The sequence below is a fragment of the Zootermopsis nevadensis genome, unplaced genomic scaffold, assembly GCF_977971745.1.
Source record: "Zootermopsis nevadensis isolate Lab colony 2312 unplaced genomic scaffold, Znev_1.0 Znev_ptg000011l, whole genome shotgun sequence".
Classification (NCBI taxonomy): domain Eukaryota; kingdom Metazoa; phylum Arthropoda; class Insecta; order Blattodea; family Termopsidae; genus Zootermopsis; species Zootermopsis nevadensis.
In genome coordinates, this window is record NW_028259143.1 from 13,315,851 (window position 1) to 13,339,915 (window position 24,065).

Sequence of the window (24,065 nt, forward strand, 5' to 3'; positions counted from 1 at the left end):
CATGAGGATCTGTTGGTCGTTTAAGAACAACCCGAAGTAGTATTATAAACTGTAGAATTTCATATGCTTGAGAAATACTAATAGAATTTCGTAGTTGATTCTGCAAAATGTGTTTTGTCGGGGGAATGGGTGGATGGGCGAGGTGAGTTCCCGAGTTGAATCTGAAATTGATTTAGTGCTATCGAAATCTTACAGAAAATAAGTTTGCTGGAGGATGTATACTGGTAGCTAATTTTTATTCATTCATAATCTTCATCTCTTGTCACTCAATATTATTATCAAGTAAAATGTATAACAAACTAAATTTATGTCAGTGAATATTATGATGAAAACGGCTAAAACCAATGTGAAGATAATTTATAGAGTATATAAATTTTGTACACATGAAGTACGAAGTAGTGAATAAAATACATGGTTAGGGAAATAGTTTCATTGAAAACACCTAGTATGGGGAGTGCGAGTGATACCGTTTCCTTGTAAGCTGATTGTTGATATTATCTATACTGGAGTCGTTCCATACTCTAGCGACTTGGGAACTACTCCGCCATCTGTTACTTCCATAGTAAATTGTGTCTGCCGCTTGTGCGACAGACAATGTAAATGACACTAATCCTCACATGTGAAAAAATATTTCTGTGCGTAATGCAGAATAACAAAAAAGACTATTCCCATACTAATATTACGGTACCACAAATTATGTAAAAATGTCCGTACTCCGCACCATAGATAATCCCCTCTTTACGCATAAATAGCTTATTTCTGCTCACATGTTGGTAATCCGTGATCCATATTATCATGGCGTCTCGGTTTAGCAGTGTTTTGATGCTGGCAGATTTGGATGATTTTATTACACCTTCGCAGGTAAAGGCCGACTGTAATTTAGGCTGAATCAAAACGTTTTTATAATTTTCAAATTACCAACATGTTTTGTTGTTCACAGGAATGCATTAAACCTGTGAAGATTGATAAAATAGAGAGTAGCACTGGTGCAAAAATCAAAATACAAGATGATGGGTCCTACATACAAATTAAAGAGGTATGAGCAGCTTTACCGTAAAATATAAATATTTTACAGCGTGACTATGCCACAATAGACAAATTTTAACCGAACACCTTTTCGGATTTTAGTAGTTTAAACACAATATAACATGCTTGAATAATTATGTTTAATAGACTGCAATATAGAAAATATTAGGTCATGTAGTGATGCAATGTTAGGTAGTTGTAACATCAAAAGAAATTTTTGCAATCCAAACAGCTGGAGGGTATCAAATTCTTATTGATGCTGTTAAATTAGGTTTTGACTTACTTTAGCTCTTGTAATGTAAACAGTTGTTGACATTATCCTGAATCTCATTACTCCCCACTATTAAAATTAGTTCATGCAAGTCATCATTTTTAGTGTACTGTTATGGCCAGTCCTTTTAATGTGCATTGTAACACAGACTTTTGTGCAGCATAGGATGGTGATGTACAGAAACTTGGAAAAGTGGAGATTTCTCTGTCTGACTGCTTGGCCTGTAGTGGATGTATCACATCAGCAGAGAGTGTGCTTATTACACAGCAGAGCCAGGAAGAAATGATTCGTGTTTTCCGAGAGAAGAAACAGCTTTATCAGGTAAGATCTGCGTTAAATTTTGGTGCTGTACTGTAGCATTGGGTTTATTTCTGCTCACATGCTTCCTTGGATTCCAACCATCCACACATCACCATGATGTTTCCTCATTCTCTGTCCTGTTAATGTGTGCAATGTATCCCAGTAATTAATACAAATATAATCAGATGGTGAGCTGAAGTGGATTCTGGGGTATAGGCATGGAGTGACAACAGTTATTACATTGAGTAATATTTATTGAAGAAAGAGACACTGGATAGAAAATGACAGTTGCACTCCCTGCCTGAGTATGGTAGGCTTGGCTAATGAAGAGATTGATCTTTGCAGTTTGAATATAGAAATTAAAGTGGCTGGCTTTAAAAGAGGGGAATTTGACAAACCCTTGCAAAAGCCAAGCATTACTGTAGGTTCATTAGTATAAGGTTAAAATGTTTTAACACATTAAATCTGTTGGTTGCCCTGTATTTATAATTGTGTATGCTGTACATTCACTCTTCTTGTTCGAGGGTTGAGTCATGTTCTGTTTGATGTCTCAGCTAGAAGGGTGTGTGAAGATGTCTTATCTAACCTAACAGGGAGGAAGATGGATCATTGAGAAAATTGCATAATAATGAGATTCATGGCCTATATCTGCACCAGATATTGTTAGTGTGATTAAATAAAGGAGGATGAGTTGTACCTACAACACTGCCTAAAGAAAATTTCTTCTTCAATTTCAGAACTAATCTTGCATCTTTTAAGTAAGTAAAGGAAAAGTAAAACTGTACCACTATGCGCAATGTAGGCACTTTGGGGGGAGAGGCGTTACAACTCCTACTCATTCTTGACCTCGGCACTAGAAGGGGGTGAGTGGTCAGCATCACGCCATGGCCGTGCTTCACCTCTGGGAAAGGACCCCAGTACCCATTGAATAGGAGGCTGGGTAGGCCCCAGAACCAGTCTGGACGCAGAGGCTAATGGAAAAATCCTTGGCCCCTGTTGGGGATTGAACCCTGGTCATCCAGTCTGTAGCCAGTCACTATACTGACTGAGCTATGCTGGCTCACATCCTTCAAGTAATCCCACAATAAAAGGTTAGGTTTGGATAAATCTGATGATCATTGGGGATACTCAACAGATCCACTTCATCTTATCCATTGGTTGGGAATGGTAGTGTCAAGATAGGCCCTGTCATCACAATGATAATGTGGGGATGCCATCCATTAAGTGTAGCCACACACACTAGGTTCTCCTCATAAACACAACACACAGACATCTATAACAATGTTAATATTGTGTTTTATAATGTGAATACATTTTTTTGGGACACGCTGTGTATTTGCAGCACTCTGAAAGATGATATGCACGTGTTTGGCTAATGGATTCATTGCTCCTTTACCTCGGTTCGTTTTGAATGGGGATCCAGAATTATCACAAGAATTTTTATTGTATTTGTTATTTTGCTTTAACTTTCCTGGGTTCTGTATAAGTTCAGAGCGTGTGTATATGAGAAATATTGAAATTAATCTTATCACAGTTATTGACTGAATTTTTTGCTGATGAACCATGTACAGTTTGGTTAGAGTTATTTGTGGCTTAAATTATGTTACCTTGTTACTTATGAGCATGAGATAGCATGACTGAATGTTACGTTAAATAATGAAGTACATTTTTGTTTCAGGATGGAAAATCAGACTTGGCAAAATTAATAGTAGTATCATTATCACTACAGCCTATTTTGTCTTTGGCAGCAAGGTATAATCTTTCACCAGATGAAACAGCACTTAAATTATCAGGTATGTTCATTTTGCTCAGCTAGCCTGAATGTTTAATCATTCTAACATATCCAAGAAATGATGCCCTTCCCCCCAGAAAAGACCTAATGTAGGTTTGGCAATGATAGTTGATGGAATGACAAATGTCCAGTAGCATTCAATGTTTAAGGCAGATGTATTCAGCAGCTTTTTGGATGCATTTAATGCTGCTTCTTGCTTGTGTTGCATGCTGTTTGTTTCATGCAATTTAGAATAGAGAATTGTGAGTGGGGTCAAGGGGAAGGTTGACCTTCCTCACCCTCTCCTTTCCAGTTTCTGCCAGTAATTATAATCATGGGCACAACAAATGTTCACTTGCTTGTATGTTGCTCGCTTATAATGGATGAGGTTCCGTGCACGAATATGAATAAAGGTTGGTGTAATAGCATGGTTCTTCTTCTTCTATGGCTCTCTGGTCCGTATTTGGTTCATGGCCTCCTCAATTCTCCTCTTCCATTCGGTCTTATCCTCTGTTAGGTCCATCTGTCTGAGGCTTTGATCGAGGTTTCGAAACATCTTCCTTTTTACGGTGCAAGGTTGTTAGCCTTGCGACCAACCCCCAACCTGGAGGACCAGAGTACCTGTCTTAGTCTGACCTCTCCCCCTCGACCAATCTGGCTAGGGAAGCCCTACCAGTAGCTAAGCTACCGCCAGCATAGCTGTTAGGGTCACTAAGGTACTCAAGCCCCACCACCAAAACAAGGTGCAGGTACCATTAAGTGGGGGTAATAGCATGGTTAGCCAGCATAACCTCACCAACAGATGTGGATTTACTTTTATTTTATTTACCTTTTATCATATGTCCATTCAACAAAATGTTAATATTCCTTCTACATTGAAGTACAGAACACTGTTATTACTCACATGACAATAAAAACCACTGCACTTGTATACCAAAGGGGACATCTGTTAGGCTGTGAAGTATTTATAAGCTCAGTTTTGTATTGAAATCCTCGAAACATGGATACAAATATAATCCAACCTCAACTTTTCACAACAGAACATTGTTTGCATAACCGTCAGTGAGTAGAACAGACATGACATGGAGCCTTTTGCCTTTGCTGAGCCAGTCATGGTTGGAATGTAGTAATGTTAAGTTTGTAGCTTCGGGGCTTGGTCTCCGTTTCATGACAGGCTGAGGGTACAGTTCCCTTTCAGGTTTATAACAAGAAGTAGTCCAAAATCTTCAGGTTCTTCCTCAACTGCATAAAACAGCAAGCTTCAGAAATATAAAGATGTGTTTGTTTTACCATCAGTCTAAAGTGTTAATTGGAACAGCTGAAAGAAATTGTAAAAATGGAGTTATCAGTTGACTTTGACTCAGTTGCGCGTAAAGACAGCAATGTAGAAGATGATGAAGTAGAAACAGAGCTGCAGGAAGAACAAAGAGAAGCCAGTGTTGTGAGAAGTCAGACTGCAGACGTCCTAAATGTGCAAGAAGCAGCAAGGATCCTCACAGATTTGCTGTGCATGAGAGAGATATGATTAATTTAAGGCTCTGAAAAGTAGCAAGAAGTGAAATATGACTGACAATATGAGGTCTGACAATTAAGTTCCTGGAATGCCCGCATATATATTGCGTCGAGTAAGAAGTGAGCAGTAACTAAGCAGGAATGTGTTATGAAGTGTCTGTTGTTGCGTCTTGTATGTTGGTGAAGCAAAGAAGGTACTAGAAGCAGAGCAGTGGCAGAGTTACACAAACATGTGTTTTTGTCCCAAAGGAAAAAGAATGATAAATTGTTGCAGCAATATACATTAACATCAATTTCTGTGCAAAGTTAGGCAGAAGTGAGTGAAACTCTGTGAATCTTAACAGATGCTTATGGAGCTGGTGTTGTGAAAAGTCGAGTGTCTCTGAGTGGCATTAAAGGTTCATAAAGCGGGCCAGGAAAACATGAAAGATGATGAAAGTACTGGACACCAAAAAACTGACCAAACAAATGAAAATGTGGAAAGAACAACGTTGAACAGTGAAGCAGCATTGTTGTTTGGAAATGTTGGCAAGGTTACTTGAGACTGTTCATCGGAGAAGACCTGACCTTATATCTTGCATCATGACAATGCCCCTGCTCATGATGCACTCTCTGTGTGGGAGTTTTTGGCTGGAAAATTGATATTGAAATTGGACCGTCCACTATGTTTGCCAGATTTCAGACATTGCTGACATTCAGAGATATGCAATGACCATCCTTAATAACATTCTAGAATAGCAGTTTCAGGAATGTTTTGAGCAGTGGAAACACCAACTCACTAAGTGTATTGGTGCACAGGAAAACTACTTCAAAGGAGACAGTAACCATTAATGTGTAAGTAATTAGATACAGCTTTCATGGGGACATTCCAGGAACTTAATTGTCACACCTCATATAGCCCCTTGTGTTCTTGCTTTGCTCTGTACGAATGTGAATTTCCTTTATTCTAATTTCCTTTGCACATTCTATAGATCAGGTGTTAACTACAGCTTTGCTAAATCTCAAACCCCTAATACTGTGGTACTATATACATTGCATAGTGTACCATAGCATAGCATATGCAGTGTCATGTAGTGTAGTATGGTATTGTATAGTATAGCATAGCATAGCATAATATATTCTAGTACAGTGGTTGAAAAACTTTTTGCCTGGTGAAGAAGTTAGTGAAGCTGGCAGGCAGATCTGCTTTATGTTGCGTGGCGTGGCAAGGTCAGCTGGTTTTATTTCGTCTTGTCAGTTCAAGAAGGTCCTCTGTGCAGAAATTTTTCTTAATGGTGCTGTCAGCAGCAAATAACAAGTAGACTAGTGCAAAGTGAGTGGAGTAATTTTTATATCATGTCAGTTATACCACTGATACATTCAAAACTGAATATCTTGATAAAAACTATTCTTTATGTATATAATTTAATGAAGAAAGATGCACAAGAGACACAGAATTTTGAGAGATCAGAAAAAGCATGAGCACAAGGAACTTTATTCATTACGCCCAACAGGACATACCGTTTGCTGAAATGCATGGCAAACGTTTGTAATATTCAGATCACAGTTCATGAATTTTGTGTGCAAGAAAAAATGTTGACAATTATCTCTAAGCTACTAATGAAATAGAGTGACTGGATTAATTTCAAAGGCAGTAGAACAAACTTAAGAAACATTTTGAAGGAGCTTGGATTTCTGCGGAAGAAAACAAGAAACAACAGTGTGGTTGTGATCAAAAAGTGTGACATAACATGTATGCAAGTCATTGTTCTCCATGCTTAGGTTGCCATGGTTTCATTCCCAACACATTAGTTATCTTCAGTTGTGATTATTATGGTCAAAAACTGAATTTTTTTGTTTTAAAAATTGCTTGTTAAGATTATGGCCACGTACTACAGAAGTTTACATCAGGTCTAATTTTCTCTGCATGGACTATAGTTCTTGGTGGCAGATGGCTGAAACTTATTATACTATTATTATGCAGTTATTTTTGATATAGATGGTATAGTATTGTTGAATGTTACCAGTCATTTTCACACACTGTTCACAATTTATTCTTTTGAACTGCGTGTTTCAGCTGAATGTGGCCATTGTCAGGTTTGAAAACATGTTTGAAGTCACTGCACTGGGACAATCATTTATTCATTCTCCTGATGTCTCAAATAAGGATAAAATTATAGGTTTAAACTTTAAGATGTTTTGTTATAAAATTAGTTAAAACAGTTAAAAATGTCTGCAAAAAGAGACATTGGTACTTGTTAAATTTTCTCCATATTGCCATCCTGCGTAAGCTTACACTTGGAAAGAAATGCATGAATTTAACCAAGGTAAAGTGTGTGTTATATGGCTCATTAACCTTTATTTTACTAGCGTTCCCAGTCTGGCACCTAAGTTGTGTACTCAGCCCTACGAACGTTCCTGGTGCGGAACTCAAAACTTGCAACATTGTAAGTAGAATTGGCTATTTCTTTTGGCCTCTTTTAGGGGCTGCAAATATTGAATCACTTTCTCTAGGGTTCTGACAAGTTCAACCTGAGCTGTCGACCCTGGAATTATAACCATAAACAGCAATAAACATTGTTATTGTCAAGTGGGTTTCGGCTTTGTTTTCAGACCCCCTATTCAAAGCTATTCACATTCCTCGGCATGATCTGTGAAAATAATCTGTATCCAATGAAGTAGGGGAAACAAATATTTCTGTGTGGTCATTAGTTCACAACCATGGCTTCTACCATGTCGAATGAGCTTCCAAAGAAGAAAGTAAAGTTACTAAGGCCTATTATGCAATTAAGATATTAACTGCATTTTTAAAAAACTCTATGTATTCTCTGTTCTATTTGAATAAATATGACTTTTATTTCGTCAATTTATCATGTTTACTTTAGATGATATTAAAGTTTTCCGTAGAGCGTGCACAAAAGTTTAAAAACCTGCAAAAAAAACTCCGTAGGGCTGCTACCACTTTGCCATTTAAATCCCCGTCGTTTAAAGGTTAATGCCACGAAAGAGTATTAATAAATATTCTCATCGCGATACCCTACTACCCTACACTGAATCTGAATTATCTTCATCTTCATGATGAAAGCCTAATATTTCAAAACAAAATTCCCCAAGATTTACAATAACTGGCCCCAACACAATGTTTCCCATTGTTTGTACTTCATCCCCTTAACTTTTAAGATACGGGATAAATTTCCTCACACAACTACATGCAAGAGTAAATTCACATCAAAATACTTTTAAGTGCAGAGAATTGTAAAATAAATTGTAGTCTAGGATTTGAGACTTTCGCGGCGAGTACAATCAATAAAATCTTCTTGAGCAATCAGCCACGTCAACTGGTTACCGTAGTAAACCGACATTTCGGGAACCAACTCTGTCCCCATCATCAACAATTGGGTAATATTTTGAAATACACCATGGCCACTTTCTTCCCAATTCTGTCAATTCATTGACGTCATTAAATAGGAAATACTCTTGTTTATATGTAATACTTGTACAGATGGAGCACAGTGAAGATACAGTCCACACAAGAGCAGCTTTTGATGGCCTCTTACAGAAGACAGATTTTCTTGGTACTGAGATTTTTACCCCCTAGAGATGGCACATGGCTCCCACCCACCAAAGGCGTCCTCTCAAACAGACTAGCAAATTCTGGAGTTTCTTAGCACTCAGGTCTTTCCCCAGCGTACTTGTTGCACAATGTATTGAAGATAGAATATCCTGTTTGGCTGTGAAATATCAGCTACATAAGCAGTTAGCCAAGACTTTACCTACTACATCTCTGCATCACTAGCAGCTGGTGATGTGATTCTGCCATGATTCATCACATTTGTCTGTATCTGTTAATATGTTTCTGAATTAACCGTTCAGTGTTGTACAGTATGGCTCTTGTGAGGTATACTGTTGGAACAGTATGTGTTCATTGTAACTTTATTTCAATATAAGTCTGCCAGAAAATGCCGCAGAAAATTTTAACCCAGGCTACCAGGAGAACCAAATACAAGTACAGAAAGTATACACAACCTGGTCACGAAGTTGAAAGCATCAGGATCATTGCTAGACTGCTGACAGTGCTAGGAAAGAAGCTGCACTTTGAATTAGCAGAAGAGCTGTACAGAGACTTTTTATCAGTGTTTCATATTTCTCTTTCTTTAGTAATATTATAAACATGTTAAAAATATTATAGTTAAAAACTGATAATGATCATCATGCACATGTAAACACACATCTGATGTGGCATAAAGAACAGCTTTGGAATTTGTATATACTCCAAAGAGGACACTTTTTTAATTTTTTTTATAAATGGGGATTATTAGACCTTTTCTCCTGTCCACTGTTATTGTCCTTTTCGTTCCATTTATTTGTACCTGCATAGCCACTGGTATCATCCTGCTGGTGCCAGCTTTCATTTTCTCTATTAATATTTGATCTTATCCATCTGTCATTTCCCTCATTGCTATTCTATGTCTCGCATATTTAGCAACTCTCCTTGACCAGCTATAATTCTACACCATTCTTCTGTATTGTGTATCCTTTGCTGTATTACTATGTAAATTCATTTCTTGTTTCTCTTTCAAGTTTCTTCTAGAACATTAATTCTTTGCTCATTTATTAATTATCCCAGGTAAGTAATTTTTAAAAGAACTACAATAGTATTTGTAAGTTTATCTGACATCAGTATAACATAACAAATTAACCAGTAATCCCTCTTGCCTGTGCACACTGTCCAATGCCAGACATGTTTCCTGTCACAAATGTTTTCTGTGTTCCAGAATTTTATTACCAGTTGGTGTATTGCTGTCTTGTATGGCACTTTCTTGTCGGAGTGCACATTCTCAAGTACGTGAAGAAATTGTTGAGAGTAAAAACATATTCATTACATGAATATGTCATGTTCACACCTGTGCAGTGTTTGGGTACCTAGCTTGAACAGCGGCCTAGTAACCAGACTGGTCCTGAGTAGAGTTTTGTGGGGAAGGATGTGGGAGTGTATTGCATTGAGTTTACTTTTTTATCAAAGTACATGATTGTTGTTGGGTTGCGTTTTGAAAGGTACAGCCTTTGTAATGATTTCTTATAGTTTATTAAATGTGGTCAGTGATGTAGAGCAAGGATTAAGGGAATGAAACAAGATTTGCAAAAAACTGGAATTTAAGAAAGAAAGGTAAGAGTAGTGAGCATGGCACAGTTGCAATTGTATATGTGTTGTAATGATGTGACATGTTATTATGACACCAGCAAAGTAAAGGCATTGCGTCAAATGCTGATTTGCAGAATTCGCATTGTAACCCCAGATTGTCTGACTCAGAGACTCAGAAAGATACAATTTACAATGGATGGATGCATGCATCCTCATTCTCAGCATATTCAATATTGTCTCTTGTATGTGGTAACTGTGAATTGTATCTCAAACCTTGATCAGTTGGCAAGTTCGAACTGATTTTGGATTAAATACCAGGTTAGATGTTGATAACTAGGGGTATAGCATGAGATGAGATATGAAACTAGGGATAAAGTAACCAAACAATTTGTAAATAATGCTGTGTAGATCTTGCAATGTATGTTTATTGTACATAGTTAGAAACTATGAGCCAGTTAAGTTAGGTTAACAACTCCAACTCCCTTCCCATCCTTGCCCAACCCAAACTTCCAAAGAGGATCAGATGGATAGAAACTTGGCTGGAAATAAGTTGATAATAACTGGAATTTGTTTCCTTGCAGATACCACACTAGTACAGGATGTCTAGTGTAGGCTGAACAAATTGGTGGCAGCAAACTCCTGCTATAAAATCAGCCACAAATTATAACAAATGGTGATCACTGGTTGGGTATTGGGCAGTAGGTAGCCCAGATATAACAATAAAGATGTTTGCTTTTATTCACAGGCTACTTCCGGATGCTGGGTGCTGACTTGGTATTAGATATGGCAGTTGCTGAAGATTTTGCGCTTCTTGAAAGTCAGCGGGAATTTGTGCAACGTTATAGAGCTGCTGAAGAAAAACATACATCTAAATCATCATTGCCAATGTTGGCTTCTGCCTGTCCAGGTATGAGAGAGCAGTTTGTGTATTATGGCAGTGTTTCTTAGCCATCTGCACTTGGTCGCACGTGTAAAGAGGAATTTTCAGTCTTTTTGATGTGTGACCTATGTTAAAAGAAAAGAATATCAAGTCACTAGCAGGAGCAATACTTGATTGGGCTCAGTGCTTCTACCAGTTCTTTTTAAAATAATTTGTTTTCTTTTAATTGTGTAACAAAGAATGACCTCTGCAGTTATGTAGCAAAGCTCACAGCACATCTCCATCACCTATTATACAGTGTGGTATGGTATTTGCCTCTGTCCCTGGTACAGTTATGAGAGCAACATCAGAGCTTCTTTGCTTGTGCATTTATGCTTTCAGTAGGTTATAGAATTTCTCCATGAGATTCTACTATGAGGTGTACTTTACAGGCACATTCCTGTTCCATTGTGGCTTCTCATCTTGCCTTCTTGTGGTCTGCACCTTGTTGAATATGTAAAGGACACAGCACAGCCCAGTATGACAGGCATTACTTGGCCAAGTTGAACTCCTGTTATAATTTCTCTGTGGTTTATACTTGAGGGTCATTAGTAGATTGACTAGTTACTCCTGTAATACCCACTGCTGGTCTTCCATAACTTTGTTGTTATTGCACATTTTTATGCACTTTATAATATTGTTACATATATCAGTGATTACATATTGAGTTTTTCACAGTGAAGATGGATTTATTTTATGCACTCTTACAGCTGATTATATCCTTGAAGATGGCTGTCTTATGAGTTTTAGTGTCATGTAGTCTGGTAGAAGTTTACCAATGTTGCAGAGGTATTTACTGCCTCTGTCATTACTGTGATGATGGAGGCAGCAGTTACCACAGACTACACCGCACTATAATCCAGAAGACATATTCTCCTTATTTTCTTTTTTTGCTGACATACAAAATTTTGTTTTAGTTATAGATGGTTCTGACTTCACACAGGTTATAATTGTCTTTCTTCACGTAAAATTACACATGCCAGATTCTTTTATGGTGCCTCCTTCACAGTTCTGTACTTTTAATACTGGCACTCAGCTGACACCATCTCTGTCTGGGCTCATGTTAGCAGCAACTCACTGTTAGTCACTTGCGCTGAACTTGACACTGGGCTCACTACTTCTCAACTGCAATATGTGGCAAAGCAACCAGTATTTTAGAGTCCTATAATTGTTTGACAGAGTTCTCCAGTGTTCTACCCCACAACTCACTGTTATGTGCATCTTTGGTGATGCAACCCTCCATGGCTAAAATTGTAACTGTGAATGCTTCTAGGGCTGGCCATATCTGTCTATCCTTCCATCTGGTTTTCTGTCTGTCCACATGATTTTGATCAAGAAGCCCAAATGTCGTTCAGTAGAAAGCAAGGGAACAGTGTTTAAAACATGTGATAATAGTGGAAAGTGCATAAATTTGATTGCGATTCAGTACAGTTTCCTTCCTGAATAAGAATATAAATAGGTAAGAATTAATGTATTATTCTCTTGTTGAAAATATATGTTTAAATTTGTATATCATCTCCATTGTATTGCTGAGCTAACGTGGGTGATATGTATCATAATGCATGAGTAGTGTATGTGTGATATGGTATATTCTCTCGTGTCAGGTAGGAGAATCAGAATGCAAAGGTACAAATATCACATCTGGATATTCTGTGTATTCTGATACCATTTATAGCTTTCAAGTCTTATTTGGATTTCATGAAGAAACATGCAGCTTAGTTAAGCTTCATTGTCAGTTTTAAAGGTTTCTGACGATGGTGTGTTACACTCAGGGTTACTGAATTCTTGGACTTTATCCAGTGACTGAGGTTAGCTCTTTCTAACAGACCCAACTGAGTAGGTGCCCCTCTCCTTTTCACCTGAGGATGGAAACAAATCCAGTTCATGAAACACATTATTTTGAATACCAGACAATGGACAAAGTCAAGAATTTAGTAATCCTGAGTTTATTGGTTATAGTTCCTTATATTACTTAATTCTCGTTTCTCTTGCAGGTTGGGTGTGCTATGCTGAGAAGACTCATGGTAATTTAGTTCTTCCAAATATATCAACTACAAAATCACCACAACAAATAATGGGATCACTTGTTAAATATCATTTGGCATCTCAGTTATCAAGGATACCTGACTCTGTGTATCATGTTACACTCATGCCATGTTACGACAAGAAACTGGAGGCTTCCCGTGAACAATTCTTCAATCAGCAATTACAAACACGAGATGTGGATTGTGTCATTACAGCAGGTGAGTGAATTTTAAATTTTGCATTAAATATATTGTGCATTTTATTGCAGAGGCTGGCTGACTTGTTTCTTGCTGCAGCATTGATTGGTTGTAAATTGGGTTGGTGCTTTACTGACTTTTGCACCCAAACTGTTCTTGATGTTTGGTGCATCCCTGTTCTTCCCATAAAATACAGTAACCTGCATAGCAGGATGTCAATGGAAGCTCTGTATTAAAGAGCTCTTTTATTACTGGCCATAACAAGAGCCTCCCTATTGGTCCCAGGCCTCACAGAATCCCTGGGCCTTTTAAACACCATGGTGAGGACCTCCCTAGACTTGGGTAGTGCCACATACCCCAGTTGCTGTGGTGCCCAGGTCCTTTTTTTAGCTGTTCTGGTTTTAACCTTCCTCCTGGCACTTCCAGACACTTGGCTAGATGAAGTCTACCTCAGCGTCCCTGGGTTGGCTGATGCTGTCAGCTCCCCAAGTTGTTATGCCAGAACTGCTGGCTCCCTGCTGTAGAGGAATCAACTTCAAATGGAAATTGTGTTACAGAGCTCTTTTGTTGGTGGCCATAATCAAGGCCTTCCTGTATTTGCTGCAGCTTAAGGGAAATACCAGTTTATGTGCTGTGTGAGTCATGCAGTACAGAAATATACTTTAGTGCAAGTACAAGACCTGGTGTGAACTTACTTTCTTTCTTTCTTCTTTCTATGGTGCAACAGCCCAAAGTCGAGCCTTGGCCTCCTCCCATGTGGGAGGTTTTTTGTCTTTGAAGCTTGCGTTTGTGAGTGGCGAGTGACCAGCCCACTGCCTCTACACAAGTAGTGAATCAGGAGAGACTTGGGTGAGAAGTGGCTGCTGAATTTTGCTTACGAAACATCTTGTTTCATGCTCGTAAGGTTCTTTTACATGCCGTAAATCTATGACATGGTACCGCCAGCTTTACTTCACCTCCAAAGGAAGTTGTGCTACAGATTTTTATCACCCTTAAAAATCCATTGACCTGGGTCGGATTTGAACCCATGCTAACCACTATTCCGCTGAGATCTAGGTGTGAACTTTGGACATTGACAATAACATTCAACATTGGTCAAACCATATACAAACAATGGAAATTCTTAAAATGTTGTGAACAATAATGGTGTAACCTAGCAAAGAATGATGTCTTGTACTTGCACAGGACTCTGCCCTTAGTTAGCTTTTTTGTTGGTTGGCGGGTGCCACCTCACAAACATTGAAAGTTTCAACTGGAATGTGTGTCAAAACGTGGTTAATGCCAAATATCTAACTTAGCTGTTACCCTGAAGCTGAAATTATACATTGAACTAGTACCATGGTTGAGAAAAATGTTGACATATTTTGTCACTACTGTCATGATTGTGCTATCTCACTAACACATGTACCAAGCTCAAATTTCTACCAGTTTCCCACACTTTATATTTTCCAGGTTTAGCAGTATGATCTTTCTGTATTTCCCAAATTCTAAAGAAAATTATGTGAAATTCCAGTGATTGTACAGAGTAAGATGAAATGAACACACTACCAAAAGAAGAGTGCCTCTTGATAGCTGAATATGCTGTGGAGTCAACTGTGATAGACATACATTGGACATTCAGTTTTGTTCCTTGCACTTTACACTGGTTGTCATATCATACTCTTGTTTGAACTCTCTGTTCTCTACCTGAACTGTTTTTATTTTTGCCAGTTGAATTGGAGCAACTTCTGCAGTCTGAAGACCAAAGCCTAACTACGATGGATTCAGTACCATTGGACTTTCCTTGGAGCAAGACACAGTCATCTATTCCACCCTTAGTGTCACACCAAGGGTCGGGCTCTGGAGGCTATGCTGAGCTCATTTTTATTCATGCTGCTAGGGAACTGTTTGGCTTCACTCAACTGGAAGTTCACTATAAGTTGCTTAGGTAATTCTTGAATATTTTGTTGCTTTAGCAGCCATTTGTTATTATTGTTATAGACAAGTTTGTGTTATTTTCTGGTTCAATTCAGTCCTACTTTAAGAAGCTGAAATTAAACTACACCAGTGTTCTCAATAATGGCTCCTTATATAGAAGATTTGTGCATGGAATTAGATGTATATTTGATTAAGATCTACAACATTCTTCTGGTATGTCAAAGATCTAATTCAGGTTGGGAAGGGGGAAACACCAAAGTTTTGAAATATAATTTCTATAATGTGGTTGTATTTGTGGATTTGCAACAGTGTACAGGGTATAATAAGACTTGTAAAGTAGCAGGCAGTTTCATTGGCATGCAACTCTCAGGTGGGTAGGCACTGGTTCTGCTTCACTCATCGAAACTCATTGTTGGCCCACATACACTGCTTCGGGCCAATTCAGATTATTGACAGAGAGGAAATAACTGCTACTTCCTTTGCATGCTATGAATTTGATAGCAAAGTAAAGTAAAGTTTGTCCCACTATACGCCATGTAGGTGTTTGGGGTGAGAGGAGGTATAGCTCCTCCCTTCCTTGACCTCGGCACCAGATGGGGGTGAGTGGTCAGCATCACGCCCCGGCCGGCTTTACCCCCGGGAAAGGACCCCAGTACCCAGTGTAGAGGAGGCTGGGTGGGCCCCAGAGCCGGTCTGGACGCAGAGGCTAGAGGAAAAATCCTCTGCCCCCGTCGGGGATCGAACCCCGGTCGTCCAGCCCGTAGCTAGTCACTATACTGACTGAGCTATCCCGGCTCATATGAATTTGATAACAAAGACCCCAATTTTAGATGCACATAATTTGTGCCAGTTTGTAAGTATAGACATTTTTAACATATTTTTAATGAGTGATGACAGCAGATCTTTCAAATAATTTTGTTTGTCATATAGCAGCTTCTTTCAGCTTATTGAATATATCACTCTTACAGAAACATAAATCAAATTTTCATAGTGTAATTTCTTCAGCAGGGCAGTTAGAAGTGACTGAAATAAGCTGTAACTTTTATGTGCAATGACAACCTGGTGAGCAGAACTGGCTGATCTTAAAACCACGTTGACATGTTTGACATTACTGCTGGTGCATTCATGATCAAAAGCATGTTAAACATTTTTTCACTTCCCCTCACTGACCTTGCCCATGCAACATCAGTGCATTTATGCAGGACAAAGAAACACGCCAGAAGGAAAAGGTACTAAATAAATATATATAAATTGTTAGGTGTTGCTAATTTATATAATGTCATGATTTGTGAATAAAGTACTTACCGGGTAGGATTTGAGGTTTTCATGGCCGTGTCTTCTGGATTGTAGCACCAACAAGTCTGGTAGAAGTTAACAAATGTATCAGAGGTCCTTGCTACCTCCATCATCAGGGTTATGGAAATGGTTTGAGTTATAGGAAACTGACAGTCAAGACAGAGCCTTGGCCTGACAGTGGGGATTGGAGTCAGAATCAGGCAAGGAACCATTAAGAGTGGGTGCATGCCACTGCCTGGTCAGTAGGAGGGGTAAGGATGAGAGAGGGGTGTCCGAGAAAGCAGCTCTTATAAGGGTTTCCTCGTCTGTGACTGGCGATATGCAGCCTTCTGCAGTGTTATATTTGGCCTAAATCAGTTCATGAATTATACAATGTGTGGCTCCAAACATCGTACCATGTAATCCAGATATGAAAATTTAAAATATAAATAAATGAAAGCAGCAGAATTAAGTGTGTTTTTCAGGTGAGGACTAATGCTGCCCAAACTAATGTTACATAGATGCTTGACTTCTACTTTATGACTGATTATTGGTAATGAACTGTAGTGAAAACTTTGCATGGCAATGTTTCTCTCTCTGTATCTAAGCTGTTTTTCATTTGTTGGCAAACCTGCCTTATGTCCTGTACAAGGGGAGGAGGTTGGAGCAAGATGAGTGAACCTTAGACTCATTTCAGTTGATGCGCAGTTGGTCTCAAATATGTGGTTGCTCTCTTTCCTTTGATTTTTGCGTGATGTTTCTCTGTAATAAAGACAGATGGAATCACAGTGGCACTTTCAAAACAGATGAATATGGTACAGTGTTTTTGTCTGAGAATACTGAAAGGTCTGAGTGTAGCTGAGCTGAATGGACATGGTGGGCTTGGCTGCCATAATTTGTACAGATTTTGTTCTGAATTTAGTGGAGTACAGCCAGTGTGAACCTTGCTTTCCACTCTTGATTTGTTGACACATGACCTTCCTTTTTATTATTTATTACTCCATTGAATGATTACATAATTATTTACTCACAAGATATTTTAATGATCAAAATCCAAGGTTGGTGAAGATATACCATAACAAGTATCTGGGTTGCATAGCAGAGTGGATAATGCAGTAGTGAAGTATTATTCATGTATTCAAAAATTGCAATAAATAAATGCAAAGAATGTGGCCATGTGTGCCCCACGTATTTTTCACATGTTGTGTTTTATGCTGTTTTGCTCTTGGCTGTGGTGTTCATATGTTTCAGACACAAGAATATTGTTACAAAACTAATCATGCTACATACACACAAAATTAACTTTTATTTATATTTCACTAAATATTGAAATCTTCAAAATATAATGTTGTATGTTAATGGGACCTATAAGCTCATGGTTTTGACTGATCATATTAATTGCTACTGATGTCTGAAGTAATTTTGGAGATGAAAAATTGAAAATAATCAAGCATTCACTTTTATAAACTTTGTGTTAAAGTTACTAACTCCACAGCGCATAGTTCTTTTAGAAACTGTTATTCACTCCTCTGGTCAAGAAGTCCCATGCGTTTTATGGAAATTAAAGGTTTCATTACTGTGTTCAGAAGAGCTTGCCAGTGGAACAACTGGCCTGAGCTGGATGATTCCAATCTGAAAATGCATAATAAAAATGTACACCCAATACTGTTATACAGTGAAACCTCGATGCATCGTTTTCGGCGGGGGTGGGAAATAAAAACGATGAATGCGGGAAAGCATTAAAAATTTAAAAAAAACAATGTTTCTCTTTCAAAGTTACTTCTTTTTACCAAAAAAGTCTTTAATGGACAACTGGTTTGTTGAAACTTTACGTTTTAGACCAAACAGAGCACTTTCCACGTTCAAAATGTTTTCTTCGTCACGTTCACTAATATTAAGCGCATAAAAGAACGACTTCACTTTCGCCAATGCAGCGTGTGCTTCGGCAAAACTCGGCAAAGCTTCGGGCTCGCATTCGTCGTCTTCCTCTTCCTCACCACTCCCACCCCCTTTGCGGACAATAACAGGAAGAATGGAAATACTATTACTGCCGAACTCAACGAAACGTAGCTGTAGAAGACCCTGAACCGCTGGAAACGAGATGAACCAGAAGAATGAAAAGTGCCGCCAGCCTTTCCTTTGTACTTGTAATAAAAGCATTTGTGAAGAAATTCACACTGCACATGCCATCTGGCATCGCTGGAACGAAATATGAGTGCACCCTAATTAAAATCGTAAAATTTCTGACAATGAGCACCGCCATTCACTCCAACTATCACCCCTGCACCGCTGACCCTCATTCCAAAAGAATGTGCTGGTTGGGCGACATAACAGGTTACCGCTACTGCGTATTCCAAAAACATTGTGCATCTTCCGGCATTAATTTATCTCAAAACCCAGCATTTTAAATTCTCAGAAACGATCATTGCGGGAAAATTGTGGGACGGGACTAAGATTTTTGAACGATCGATGCGATAAAACGATAGTTCGAGGAACGATAGAAGCGGGAAAATGTAACATTATTTTATATGGGATGTATTCGGGACCGAACAAAACGGACGATGCATCCGGGAAAACGATAGTTCCGGGAACGATGGATAGAGGTTTCACTGTACACATAGATGTCTTTCCACGAGGTTGCTGTTTTAAAACCTATCCATTTATTCTTTGCAGGAACCCAGATTTTCGTGAGGTAACACTGGAACAAGATGGAAAGGTGTTGCTGAAATTTGCTGTTGTCAATGGTTTCCGAAATATCCAGAACTTGGTTCAGAAGATGAAACGAGGAAAGAACAGTTACCATTATGTCGAGGTCATGGCTTGCCCATCAGGTATTTATTCTCATTTTAGCATCTTCAGAGTTACCTTGTATGAACTTCATGCGAAATAAGTCAAGATCAGGAAATGCGATCAGATTACAGTGCTCAAATAGGACAGTAGTAAAGATGAGGAGCAGGCACGCATATGATAAAAGGAAAGCCTGAATTATTCCTTCAATTATATGAATATTCTCATTGAGATGTTGAATATAGTGTCATTTTGCATGAGTTCAGTGGCAGCAAGGTCTTCTTATTGGACTGAGATTCTGTATAGCACATCGAATGTCAACGTTTACTGTCAGACAGCAAATTAAACTTAAAGATGGAAATATTTCATATCTGTCAAAAATTACAGTCTGTTTATATACTGCATTACAAGGGGATGGGAAACAAAACAGAAAATAGAACAAATCTAGGGAATATGTAACAGGAGGCTGGAGAAAATTGTTTTATAAAGGAGCTTCATAATTTGTACTCTTCATCAGTTATGAATAGTATGATCATGTCAACAAGGATATGATGGACAGGACATGTAGCACACAGAGCTGAAATATGCATTCAAACTGATTGAGGGTTAATTACCATTTTGAGAAAAGCCCACCTCTGAACCCTTTGCCAAGCCAGTTGAATCCAGTCCACACTATATTTCTCCTAGACTGATTCTAATGCCATCTTGCCATGTAGACCTGTACTGATCTGTACTTTATGATGGTGATTGCCAGTGCAAGTGGAGAAGGAAAGGGAAGTTGGATTACAATGTAGTGGGGAAAAGTGCAACAGCACGTTCTGATGTTGGTGGCAATGTAGTTGAGGAATAGCTACAGATCAAATGCAAAATATTAACTTATCATTAGTATGACAAATGACAGTAATATAAGCTTTGCGTAGGACTTTCACCATTGTTCCACAATACTTTTGAATGCAACTTACTTCTGTTTAAAATGCATTCACTATACTGAATTTTTCTTGTTTGCTAGTATCACCTCACTAAAATCTCAAAACTCAAACCTGTCTTGTATGCAGCTGTCAACAGATTGACCCACACAACCCCTGTGGGTAGACAAGACAGGTGAAGCCCAAGGGTCACCAATCAGTAACAAACCCAGTAACTACATTTTGTTCCCTTCAGCTTTCCCACCCATCTGCTGCATTCATATGAATTTCTCATTCCTTGCTTGCATGCTACATATTCTTCTTATCTCAACGTAATATAGTATGTAGCTTATAAATAACAAAGTTCATCATGTTGTAATTTTCTGCACTGTCCTCTTACTTCTGCTCTCTTAGGTTCTCAGCACTTTGATCTGCAACACCTTCAGTTTTGATTCTTCCTTTAGGCTGAGACACCACAGTGTCAGGCTCATAAAACAATGGATAGAATTATAATTTTGTGTATTTTAAACATTTGGTTTTTAGATAATAGGTAGCAAAGTAAAGGAATTTGTAGGGTTTGAGGTTCTGACTGTCTTCTGGGTTGTAGTCTGGTGTAAGTTTACCAATATTTCAGAGGTACTTGCTGCCTCCATCATCAGGGTGACGACTGATGATGGAAGCAGAAAAGACCTCTGAAATATTGGTAAACTTCTACCAGACTGCACAGTGCTTCTACCTACAAGACAGCCATCTTCATGAGAAGACTCTGAACTGACTGATGAGGAGGCCAAGGCTCGACTTCGGGCTGTCACGCCGTAGAAGAAGAAGAATAACTGACTGATAGCACGCATTTCCTGAACCCTCCCAAATCTCCAAGTCCAGAGTGTATTGAAATCTGTGTTACTGTTATCATTCCCCAACTATAATACTGGCTCAGAGATTCTGAATTGTTTTAATGTGTTCAAAGCACGTGAGTTTGCTGGTTATTAATTATTCCAAGGCTGGGGTTTTTACTGTTGATCGTGGTCTTTTGGATTGTGATACTGAAGATGACAATCAATTCTCCAGAATGCTGATAACACATATAAGGCTGCATTTAACCCAAGAAGACTTTAGTAAACATTAATGATCTTATTTACTTCACTTCTTACCCTAATTTCTAACTTATCTCTTCTTGTTTTTCTTTCAAAATCCTTGTTACAAGTTAATGCAGGTATAAAATAAAGTTTTAAGTTGATTATATTCTATCAAAGTTTATTTGACACTAGGATTTTGACCAAGTAATAACATTTTTAGTTCTGAATTATCTCATTTATTATATTCTGTAATTTCCCTCTTATTTCATTTCTGCTTATAATTGTTATTTATGTTCAGGTTGTTTAAATGGGGGTGCTCAAGTGCGACCGCAAGATGCTTCTTCTTCGAAAGAACTGACAGTGAAGCTAGAGGCAATGTATCAGGCCTTACAAAAACAAGTACCTGAAGAAAACAGTACAGTTCAGGAGTTATACCATACGTGGCTAGGAGGTGCTGACAGTGATAAGTGTTCAGCTATGTTACATACTAAATATCAAGCAGTAGAGAAAGTGGCTAACTCGCTAAATATCAAGTGGTGATGCTGGGTGAAGCAGCGCCTGAGTTGCAGAGAGACTGGATACTTACTTCATTTGTGGTATGCGTGTTGTAGATAATACTTCAGCATTTTGCATTCCATGTATTTTGACAGCTTGCTTGAATTTCAGTACTGTTAGGCTGGACCCCGCCCCTTTTTATGTCTGTGTATATGAATATATTACAAACCGCTACAACTTTTGTCAGCTTTTCCTTTCCATGCTCACTTCAGGTTTTGAGATAGATGGAATTGTAATGGCCAGTTTCACACTCTACTGGACTGCGCCTAGTAGACATATTGAATGGGATAAGGGTATTTATAGTGAGTGTGACTGCTTTTAAAGTATTGTCCGTCTGACTTCATACAGATGTCTGAGTGGGAGCAGTACTAGTACCTTGAAGTTTGATGAGGCAATAATAAATTTTCAGAAATGTGTAATTTCTTTGTAGGCTTATTTTTGTTTCATGTAGAACTACATAGCAGCCACACACCATCTGTATTTAGATGTTTCATGGTGATTAGTAATGAATTATAGGCACTAGACATGCGAAATGTTATGTGTAGATGAAACATGTACCTACATGCTTTATTTGGAACATTTTTGTGTGTTAAAACAATGAACAGGGTGACTGTGTTAAACTCTTACACTATGATTTTAACTCACATAAGCTTATAAATACAGTAGATTCCGGTTAATTGGGACACATCGGAACTAGAACACTTGGCCCAATTATGCGAAGAGTTAAAAAGGTTTAAAACAAAAGACAAACTCCCGTTTATTGAGATGATTTATTGAGCAAAAACAATATTGTAAATGAATTCTGGAACAAATGTTACAGATTGGAGAAAAATATTTACGCTAAAAGCAATTTCAGTTTAATGTATGTTTCAAACACGCCTGTGTGTAGTTCTTAACAGTTTATGATGTTGGAGAAATTTGTCGAGTGTACCCTGTCGTGTTCTCTTGATTGACTGCAACTGAACAAAATCAGCTCAGGTATCTAGTGCAGACACAGAACTGCCTTCATTGCCTTCCTGCATGAAGTAGCATCATAATCCAGCAACAAATTTCCTGGCATCCTGGTTAGTCACTGAGTGGGTCAGCGCAAATGCCACATACCTAGTGATCACAAGCACGCCATCTAGCAGTCACTGCAAGCAGAATCGCCGCTACACTCTCTGAATACGCACGTGTTCATTAATGAGTGAATCAGCGATGACTCACTCAGTTTCACTCATCCGTCCATGCCACACACCACAAGCGCACCGTCTAGAACTCCCTGTCCTGATTGAATGGAATGGTGTCCCAAATAAGCAAAGCAAATTCCAGTTATTTTTTTTGATTTGTTATTGTTCTTTAAGATTTTTCCCAAATAAATGGCTGCCGATAACCTAATTAACTGGAATCTACTGTACTGATGACATAGCAACATATATTTCACAGTAACAAAGTTCAGAATTTTTCTTTTCTTCTCCCTTTTTAGCCCACATTCTTATCTAAGGAAAGTTGGGTTTATGGCATCATTGTAAGCCCACATGCATGTGGAGTAAAACAGTAATGCAATGTATAGAATACTACAGCACTTCATTTTGCTTGTCAGTGACAGTTCCTGACGGCTTGTATTGTAAACCGCACTCAATACCAGATGTCACTCAAGTCCACACATTAGTTTTGGGGATGAAACATGGATAGACATGAACCCATGGTATGCATCCATTTTATGAATTTTGTGAAAATAACACAAAAAAGGTAAAGGTACACATTCATTTGAATGTTCATAATTGTCCTTGTGTATCCCTCCACGGCACAGTACAGAAACAGCTGCACATTTTCCACAGCATCAGGGCTACAGCTTTCAAACTGTGGTTACTATAATTTTGTGCAAATAAACCATCAGACCCGTGATATATGAAAGCCACATCATAATTTTTATATATCTGACTGATCTTCATTGAACTTGATATGACAATCCTGAAGTAGATGCCACTCCATCTTTATGCCTCTCAGTTTCCTATTATCATTAACCTTTGAAGCTGAAACCCGTCTGTATAATATTTAAACATCTAGTCTGTACTGCAAATAAAACATAACACTTCACAATTACAAACATCAAGTGGTTAATGAAATTTAAGGAAGTAATTGCTGTTTACAGTGAGAATCACAGGAAACACAAATACAAAATAAAGCGTTATTGATTATTAAGGTAGCTTAACAGTTACCGTTTGGCTTAAAAGGGTTAATACCATCATGGAGGTCATACGAGCTTCTGAGGTTGGGGGAATAGTAGCACGAAGTAAGCGTGGATTAGCCAGTATAGTAGGATAAGGTTTAAAGTATTTATTCGGAACTGCAGATGCAAAAGATGTTAGAAGAAATGTACGTTTATTATGAAATAGGGAGTATCCGATTGTTTATTGATATACCT

General features: G+C 38.3%; 1 protein-coding gene across 3 annotated transcripts; it reads left to right on the forward strand.

Annotated features, from left to right (window-relative positions):
* Positions 1 to 4: 4 nt before the first annotated feature.
* On the forward strand, positions 5 to 23,558 carry LOC110836365 (putative cytosolic Fe-S cluster assembly factor AGAP009023). 3 transcript variants are annotated; one of them, XM_022077478.2, is made up of 9 exons: positions 5 to 142; positions 941 to 1,036; positions 1,463 to 1,618; positions 3,276 to 3,390; positions 10,748 to 10,909; positions 12,916 to 13,164; positions 14,854 to 15,070; positions 19,009 to 19,166; positions 21,402 to 23,558. In XM_022077478.2, the coding sequence occupies exons 1-9, from the start codon at positions 134 to 136 to the stop codon at positions 21,641 to 21,643; spliced, it is 1,404 nt and encodes a 467-aa protein (XP_021933170.1). In that variant the 5' UTR covers positions 5 to 133; the 3' UTR covers positions 21,644 to 23,558. The 3 variants fall into 3 exon arrangements, with proteins under 3 accessions (XP_021933170.1, XP_021933168.1, XP_021933171.1); XM_022077476.2 differs by lacking the exon at positions 5 to 142 and adding an exon at positions 751 to 861; XM_022077479.2 differs by lacking the exon at positions 5 to 142 and having other exon boundaries at positions 1,458 to 1,618.
* Positions 23,559 to 24,065: the final 507 nt, after the last annotated feature.

What these genes read in the sequence shown, in the direction of transcription:
- LOC110836365 (XM_022077476.2), top strand. Translation starts at nt 796, where the DNA reads ATGGCGTCTCGGTTTAGCAGTGTTTTGATGCTGGCAGATTTGGATGAT. An exon ending in CCTACATACAAATTAAAGAG is followed by an intron (nt 1,037 to 1,462) that starts GTATGAGCAGCT and finishes TGTGCAGCATAG; the next exon opens with GATGGTGATGTACAGAAACT. An exon ending in GGATTGTGTCATTACAGCAG is followed by an intron (nt 13,165 to 14,853) that starts GTGAGTGAATTT and finishes TATTTTTGCCAG; the next exon opens with TTGAATTGGAGCAACTTCTG.